The 9,059-nt window shown below is 34.5% G+C and overlaps 1 protein-coding gene across 9 annotated transcripts in view; it reads right to left on the bottom strand.

Annotated features, from left to right (window-relative positions):
* The window catches only part of LOC109833895 (KH domain-containing protein HEN4-like), a 23,279-nt gene extending 17,628 nt beyond the window's left edge, over positions 1-5,651 (bottom strand). For 8 of the 9 annotated variants that reach the window (XR_002245376.1, XR_002245377.1, XR_002245375.1 and 5 more), the window contains exons 1-5: positions 5,526-5,651; positions 2,270-2,980; positions 1,469-1,906; positions 957-1,208; positions 439-750 (exon numbers count right to left, since the gene is read on the bottom strand). Coding sequence is in view for 5 of the 9 variants with exons in the window: in XM_020401749.1 (XP_020257338.1) it covers positions 439-750; positions 957-1,208; positions 1,469-1,906; positions 2,270-2,950 (1,683 nt within the window). In the remaining 4 variants the exon portion in view is untranslated. Of the gene's footprint in view, positions 1-438; positions 751-956; positions 1,209-1,468; positions 1,907-2,269; positions 3,008-5,525 lie in introns of all 9 variants that reach the window. The other variant, XM_020401750.1, reaches the window with a different exon arrangement.

Here is a 9,059-nt window from a genome sequence, read left to right as displayed (position 1 = left end):
TGCAGCCATTCGGGTATGCTGCCTGTGCAGAGTGTGCAAACACTGCATATAAAGAAGTATGTGTTGTCATATTTTCTTTTCTTACATGTTTATAGAGGTGAAAGTTAGGAAATGCAAGATAATGAATGAATAACTAACAGCAGGAAAGAACATAAAAGCACACAAGTATATGGTAGTTCAGCATTTTGATTATAGAATTTGAGGATAACCCGTGATAATAGAATGAGGCGGTGTTTGAGGCACACGATAGATAGTATATACTGCTTGCCAATCAACACTCAAAAGTAAAGAAAGGATAGATAAAAATAGCAGCCAAATGATCAAGAACTTTTGTACCCATTAAAGATATTTGCTTCAAAAGATAAAACTACTTGCCTGAAAGAAACTTCATCATCAAGAAGTTTCATCCAGAAGGAAAAGAAGAAACAAGGTAGATACCTGGGGTGTCCATGGAGCAGCTGGTATTCTTTCACGACCATGAGGCGGAAATCCAGGGCCAGGAAATGTGTGAGCAAACTCATGGGGCCTACCAACATTATCTTTCTGAAACGGAGGCAAATTGGAGAACATTCTCGGGGGAGATGGATCCCTCCTTCCCATGTATCCTCCAAAAGGAGGCATCTGATGGTCAAGGAAGGAAGGGTGTACAGCATGATTCAGAGCAGGAAATTTATCACGGAAGAGATGATTCTTCAGCTTATCAGTTATCTGTAGTAAAGCATCCTGAACAGCTCTAAGTTCACCAGTTACCTAAACAGAAATAATTTGAAGATAAACAATCCAGGTACATAGAAGATGAGCACATAAATAAGGAGATAAAAATATCACAAATAATGGCAAAAAACAACAGGAACACAAGATTTAATGCTACCAGATCAATATATTTTTTCAGCAAGGAATCAAGCAGGGATAGACAGCGCAAAGATTAACGCATATATTCTGCAAGTATATCACACCTGAACAACATCATAATTTTCTGGCACGCTCTCTGGTAGCTGCTCTTTGGTCAATATTCGAATTTGTGCTCTCGAAAATTTCCTCATTTCTGCTATGACAGCACCGCCTTTGCCGATAAGGCAGCCAATCTGGTTGGAAGAGACAAGAAGCCTAGATGAAACATTGTCATCACCATCAGGCTCCGCCATTGCAATCCTATGTTGCACACGAAGGACACCGTCCTGTGCCGGAGAAATCATATCAACTGGGAGCTACAAACACAAATGAAGTATATTAGCAATGTATAGACATATATTACAGTACCTAAAATGTTGTAGTTTGCATATACAACACCCAAACAAAGTTCATATTTTATTGATAAACACAAGCAAGACTCCCATGCCTATTTTCCTAATCAGCGTTTAAATATGATTTTATTAATGGGAAAGGTTCATCAATGGAGAACTTGCTGATTTATTAATTATATGCATATTAGTTGTATTTAGCAAGAAAAGAAACTATGAAACCTTACCGCTGGACTCGATATGACTATGATACGGTCATCTGTCTCAGGTACAGTCTCATGAATCTTAATTTCACAGCCTGTTTCATGTTTAAGAGATTTAACAATGCTTCCACCCCTTCCTATCACACTTCCAACCTTGTCGTTTGAGCACAACAATCTGAATGTCAGCTGCTCTGAAGAACCTTGTCCTGATCCAAAACTTTCGTGGAACTTTGCAAAAGGAGGCATATCAGGAGCATCATAGGGTCTGTTAGAAAATGGGGGTCCTTGAGGAGGAAGATGCTGCATAGATGGATGAACTTCTGGCCTAGGAACTAGACTGAATGAATTAGATGATGGACCAGGAGGTTTCACAGCGGGAAATGGATCACGGGGTGGATTCTTAATAAGCAGCTGAGAAACTAACTGCAGACCTTTCCTTGCTGAAGCAGTTACTCCAGTGATCTGCAAAGAAAAACGAAAAGGTAAGTAGCCATAAAAGCTACATAGAATTCTTACCAACTTTCTGCCTCTTCGTTCAGAGAGTACATAAGGAATAGAAAATTATTCTTTCAAAAAGACAATAAAAAAACAAAAAACTTTTAAGTTAATGTAACTAACATACTGAAATTCTTGTTTGATTGTATTGACTTAAAAAGCAAAGAAATAGAGTTAAACAATTCATGTTATCTTGGACCTTATCTTAGTTAAAAGTCAAAAGAGAGTAACATATGCTACTTCGGAGTAATGCAGAAATACATTAAAATTGAACACAACCACATAATGATTGCTCCGTCAGAAATCACACCTTAAAGCACGTTAGGTTACCTGCACGATTTCATCGTTTGCTGAAGCACAAGAAGGAAGTTTTTCTCTAGAGATTTGGATCTGGGCCCCACTATCAGAAACCATTTGCTTGATTACACTCCCACCCTTCCCTACAAGGTGACCAACCTGACTAGACTGAACGAGCAATCTAACAGTAACACCAAAGTCCTTACTTGCTTCTTCTTCGACATCACCATCTTTTGGTTCAACTTCAATAATTCTCTCAAAAATGAGCAGGAGAGCCTTTTGTGCTGATGATGCTGACTTGTCAGACTTTGAACCTTCTAATACAGAAGAATCCTCTTTCTCTTCTTTATCCTCACCACTAGTCTTGTCGTCCTGATCACCACCAGAACCACCAGCATTTTCGTCACTTTTCATTGCATTTTCACTGCTAACTTCCATATCCTTATCCGAGCCTGTTATAACAATAATTCTCTCTTCACATCCAGGGATAATCTCTTCCAGTCTAACCTTCGCACCAGTCTCTTGGCGTATCCTTGATACAATGCCACCACCTTTACCAATTATGCCACCAGATTTTGAAACGGGACAAAGAACGCGGAAGACAACAGCTCCCTGTGGCATCTGAGATGCAGAAGGTGCAGTTTTCCGCCACTTTCCCCTTCCATTTGGGTCTGAAGCATTTTTTTCAAAAGGTCTCTTGGAAGGAAAAGACATGGCTTTGCAATCTTAGACTCGTTGAAGTCTCTGTGCGCAAGAAAGAAGATAATAGGTCTAACAATGTGTTAAAGATGTATACAATATTAAAATTCTGACTTAAAACAAGAAAAAACGTTATCATGCATTAAACAGGTCTAGACTGAAGCTATTTTTTCTATGCTAAGAAAACAAGCAGGAGGAAAAGGTTTTAGAGTTATCACTTTTGCACCGTACTATATAGAAATCATTCAAAGGGCTTCCTCCATCGAGTATATGTTCCATAAAAAGCAACCGTGATGATTACTTAGTATATATGAATGAGAAATATCTGCAGTGTTAGGTCAAAATTATGCATGTCTTACCTTATAGGTTAAGTGTTTTATTTTTGTCTTAACATGGTATGGTATAGCAGAGATTCTAAGAGGTCCTTGTTTACACCCAGAAAGTTGATATTTTTCAATGCACCCATTAAATCTAGATTTTTCAAGCGGGCGAAACTTACGGTGGACCTGCCAAAATGGTGTAGTCACCGCCAATGAGCTTTCAAGTTTGCATAAAATGGTTTTCTGATTCTTAAAGAAAACACGTTTTTATTAAGGACAATATAAACAACAACATATGCTGCTTTCTAATAACTTGTCTACTAGGATAAGGTCACCTGACATCATATGAGGCCGCGATTGGAAATCTTTACTTGTGTACACATCAAACACAAAAAGCCAAAAAAAAAAAGGTCCAAACCATGTAATATTAGCTTCATAATGTAGACATTTCTAGATCATGAAACAAAAAGTCAAGTCTATGTTTGAAGCGGGTGCATTGATTAAGGCAAAGCTGACTTAAATCATTATGCTAATATATACATTCATATATAGACACATGCATGTGCACGCGCGTGCACACACAGACATACACACATATATACACATACACTCACATATGAGACCGCGATATGGAAATCTTTACTTATGTGTATGTCAAACAGTACACAAAACAGAAAAGGCTCCAAACCAAATAGCATAAACTTCATGCAAAAAATCGTAAGGTTCATAACTTAGATTGTACTCTCTAAATCATCAAGCAAGACATCAGTTCAACGCTTTGAAGTGTGTGCATCAATTAAGGCAAACCGACTTAAATCGTTATGCTAAACATACATACATATATGTACACACACATACATTCATAGATATATGTATGTACGCCATGCTAATATATCAGTGTCTGTGTTTGTGCATGTGCATGTGCACTCATGTGGCACGCATATAACTCCAAAATGTAAGGAAGCATATGAACTTTGAATATGGACATTTTCATAGTAGTAATTAGTAAACTTATCTAGTTTCCATTAATAACAGCAATCATTACACAAATAGATGTGTTAAATAATAATGATTTTGGTGGGTCCGAGTAGTTGAAAAGCAACTTCTAATCCATAAAAAGAAGGAATATTTCCCTTCCTATTCCCTCTTCACGATACTTGGACTTGCAAGTACGGAGCACGTGCATGAAACCTAGTAGAGAAACACGTAGCTAATAATTGATTGACTTTTAAAAAAACATTGACATGATAGTCAAAAGAAGAAATCATAAGATATTTTTCTCAGATATTTTTCATTGATTTTATGAGAATTGTTTAAGAACCATAATAGGTGCATGATCACAAAACTTCACAACACGACCACGAGTATGATAATAAATAGCCCATTTGCCAAAAAAACCCTCATTAAAGCAAAACCAGATCCTCATTTTCAGATACTTTTTTGTTGCTTCTATCAGAATTGTTTAAGTAATGCATTTATCTTCCATAAATGGGTATATGATTAAAAATAACTTTAGAACATTAAAACTAGTTTAACATAACCCTGTCTGCCAAAAAAAACCATTGAAACAAGAACAATCTCTACCAGACCGTAGATAGAAAGCATGAACGTAAAACAGAACAAAATCCTAACAATTTGCAATAAGGCTTCCTTGTTCTTTTTCTTTTAGCTTTCTTCATCTTACCAGTCAGAGCTGCCTACTACACTCTTTGACACCAACCACTACAGAACAATGGAATAGGTAGCCAAAAATGTAGAAAACAAGAAAACGCGGGGAATCAACATTACAGGGTAAAGATTTTAACAATTGTTCAAAATTCAGAAACACGACGACATGCAGACATTAAAAATCTTAATAAATTCTTTTTTAATACTTCTATTGATTATACGCAATTTATTAACAGGTAATCGAATACTAAATTGCAAAAGAAAACACCGATTTAAAATATAGTAAAGCTCAATTGAACTAACGGAATTCACAAAAGCAAAGACACGCAGTCATAAAAAAAACTAATAAAAAGACAATTTTTTTAATACTTCCACTGATCCTATTGAATCGTTAACAGTATCTGAATACTAAACAGCTTGTATAATTCACAAGTCAGAAGGACCAATGATGAAAACAAAGGTCCAAAGAAAACCCAAGAAACCCTAGAGCTATTGAAAACGCCGTCAAGATTGAAGTAAATGGAGGAACTCGCAAGCGCGGAACAAAGCCCTAAACCCTAGAAGCGCTTTAGATTCAAAGATAAGAAAAGGATTGAGGATACCTCGAGAGCAACGTCGCTGAGAGAGACCGAGAGAGAGATCGGAGATTTGGAGAGGAAATAGATTAGGTGAGATTAGGGATCGGAGCTCCCGATGCTTGAGTGTAGAGAGAGAGAGAGAGAGCAAGGGCAATTAGAGTTGAAGGAAACCCTTTTCTAGCCCATCTTTATACAGTTCAGCATATCGCATCATCCGTTCATCTCTAAATGGACGGCACCGATTTTATGTTAGAGATAAGAAACTAATTCGGTAAGTACGAGCATTTTTACTTGTCTTGCGTTGTGGTGATTTTTACCCTTTTCTTATCCTAGTCGTCCAAAACACGGCTTCTAAAAGATTTTCTGTAAATATTGAACATATTATAAAAATAAAATATTCTGTTTTAGATATGAAGTATAGTGGTGGAAATGAACCGAATAATTAGAATTCATTCATCTGTGAAATACTAATTAGAATTTAAAAAAAAAAGAGTAAAAAATAATATCAAGTTTTAATATTAGTCTCTTAAATATTTAATATCTTGAAACTGGTTTCCCAAATCGGTGAAGTTGCTATTAGGTGTTATTATTCCTAAATAATATCGAAATTAGCCCCTTGTTTTATTAAATTTGATAATAGTTTCCCAAATTCCTAGTAGTTGTTTCAAATCAATCCCTCCAATTAAGAGTAGAAGTAGCATTTGGAGGGGTTATTTAAAGCACCTTACGAAAATTAGTGGCCTAATAACGATTTCAATAATGTGAAGGTTTAATTTTAATAATTGGGGAACCTAATATCATGAGTTTCATCCCGTGCTAGCACGACATCCTTACAGATTATTTTTATGCGCAGTTTTTTATCATCTCATTTTTTTGTTTTGTCACGATAAATTTATCTTAAACATACTTGAAGTTCATCATATATAACCAATGAGGATATTGTTTTGTCACGATAAATTTATCTTAAACATACTTGAAGTCCATCATATATAACAAATATAAATTTATCATATATTCAAACCCAATATAAATCACATGATAAGGATCGTAAGTTTTGCAGATCACAGTAAGTAACACGGAAAGAAAAGCAGAAACACAATGTACTAAATTTCTCTTTAATCGTTATTATCATATATTCAAATCCAATATAAGTAACACGAACCTCTTCTTTTCTTTCTAACCATTTAACCCTTCTATTCTATTTGTATATATGTATCTTCTTGATTGCTCTACATTGAAGATATAAGAGATGGTGACGCAAGCGATAGATCAAATGAAGTAAAGGAATGCGGAGAAAGCACGACGTTCATCAAAGGACCTGCATTTTGTAGCATACTCTGAATCGACACGACCTGCATGAATGAATATTGGATTAGATTTATGTTGCTTCCATCTTACGTTAGGGTAGAACCTTGAGTCTCTCTTTTATTCAGTTGCTTATAATGGAGTAACATAACCTACTTATATTTTGTCATTTCTTTGTTTCAAGTTTCATGAAAATTCAAAAGCATAGATAATGCAGGCAAAAAGTATTTAACTCTTCCAACTTTTTCATGCATCTTTGTACCTTATTATCCGCAGTAATTAAATTTACCTTATTTGGTTCTTTGAAGGAATTCTCGTCCATTACAATACTGGATGTAAGAATAGTCATCTTTGATCCCGGTGAGTTGACAATATTTTGCAAACCAGAAACTAATTCGGTAAGTACGAGCATTTTTACTTCTCTTGGGTTGTGGTGATTTTTACCCCTTTTCTTATATATATTAATACGTACAATTATATTTTCCAATGTTAGTATCTAATATTTAGAAATATAAACACATTATTCTTGTTTTCCTCTACTTTAGTAGTTTATTTTTTCCAAAATTTAATGAATAATAATATATTGTTGGGTACTTTTAGTTATTGTTAAAAAATATTATTTTAGGATATATATCAAAAAAATTACTTCATAAATATAGAAATAAACATTTGAATAGAGAGAGAAGTTCCGACAAGGGGGAAAATAACTCAAAGCCGAGAGATAGACTCACAGCACGTATACAAATAATAGTGGATTTCATGCAAATCATACTGAATCCTCAATTTTGTGGTTTATCTTGTTTTGATTTTATGTTCACAAATGACGGCTGAGCTTGATAATCTTGATCGACTTTGTTACTCTCTTTCCTTAAATTGAACCTTTTGCATTTTGTTTTTTATTTCTAGATAAATTACATTCACAGATGTGGGTTTGCCCATACTGAGCTAGGTCACTTATCGAAGGAAAAAAATTAAGACACAAATAGTCAATTTATAGAAAGAGACTAGATCTTGATCAAAAAAAATATTCATACTCAAGTATCAACTATTTATGTAAGACTATATACTTAAGTAAGGCCCTAAATTGCCACTTGGCAACTTGTGGCTATTTTGGCTATATTTTTTTAAAAACTTTTCTTCCTTCTTCCTTTTTCAACCTATTTATTACTCATAAAATATAATTAATAATTAATTAACAACAAAACACTTCATCGTTACCACATCTATTAAAACCCTTTCAAATTCTTTTACCTCGCCCATTTAGTAGCACCTTTAGCACCTATTAATTCTAATTTTTATGAACCGTTATGGTAAGAGGATTGTCTCAACAATAAAAACTGTTCATATTTTTGTTTGTAAATAATATATTTAGAATCATCTCTTTCTACATGAATAATGAGCCTTTAAAAAAATCCTGCAGCATTGTGCGGGTATAAGACTAGTTAGAATACTATGAAGCTAAAACTAGAAAAACCACTCAGTGAGAATTTAACGTGATATGAAAGTCACTACCATCTTTTACATGTATTTGTACGATCAACGCTCAATTTTGAGTTATTTGTCAATTACATGTGAGGATATCTGTTTAGAAAAGTTTAATGTTAGGAGGGATTTTGTGAAACATCCTCAGGTTTTAGGGGTGCCATGGGATTAAAAAAGTAAATTTTGGGTGTTATTTGCAAGAACTTCAAACTTCTAGGAGACTGCAGGTTGGAGAACAAGCATTTCTTTTTATAGGTTAGATTACCAGTTTGGTATTTCTGGTAGGACCATACTTACAACACGGTAATTTATTCCTTCGCAGCTGACATTATTTGACTTCTGGAGTCGACTTGATGTTATTTTACATAAGAAAAATAACAACATTGGTATTTCTTACATAAAATAATAATAGAATGTGTGTGCTCAAATAAGCAAACTCCTCATTAAAGCTAAATAATTTTGATGGTTTGACCAACTCTAATCTTGTTATGGATGATGTAAATCTCAATCCTTAAATATGATATACAATCTAATTAGTGTTTCTATTAGCTATGCCTATATTAAGATAAGGGCAAAAAGAGTTTGTTTATTCTATTAAGATTGAGATTCTTATATTGTAGAATTTGTGGCTAGTAACAACTCTTATCATTAGTTTCTATAAATATGGTAGAAGCTCTTCGATGAGAATTCACCCAAACACGAGTTATAGCATTATGAGAAAGAATGGACAGATCTTCATTAAGACTACAAGTAATTGACTCTCTTTCTTGT

Source organism: Asparagus officinalis, chromosome 3, assembly GCF_001876935.1.
Source record: "Asparagus officinalis chromosome 3, Aspof.V1, whole genome shotgun sequence".
Taxonomy (NCBI): Eukaryota; Viridiplantae; Streptophyta; class Magnoliopsida; order Asparagales; family Asparagaceae; genus Asparagus; species Asparagus officinalis.
Note: the sequence above shows the minus strand (reverse complement) of the source record. Positions and strands in the feature narration are given on the sequence as shown.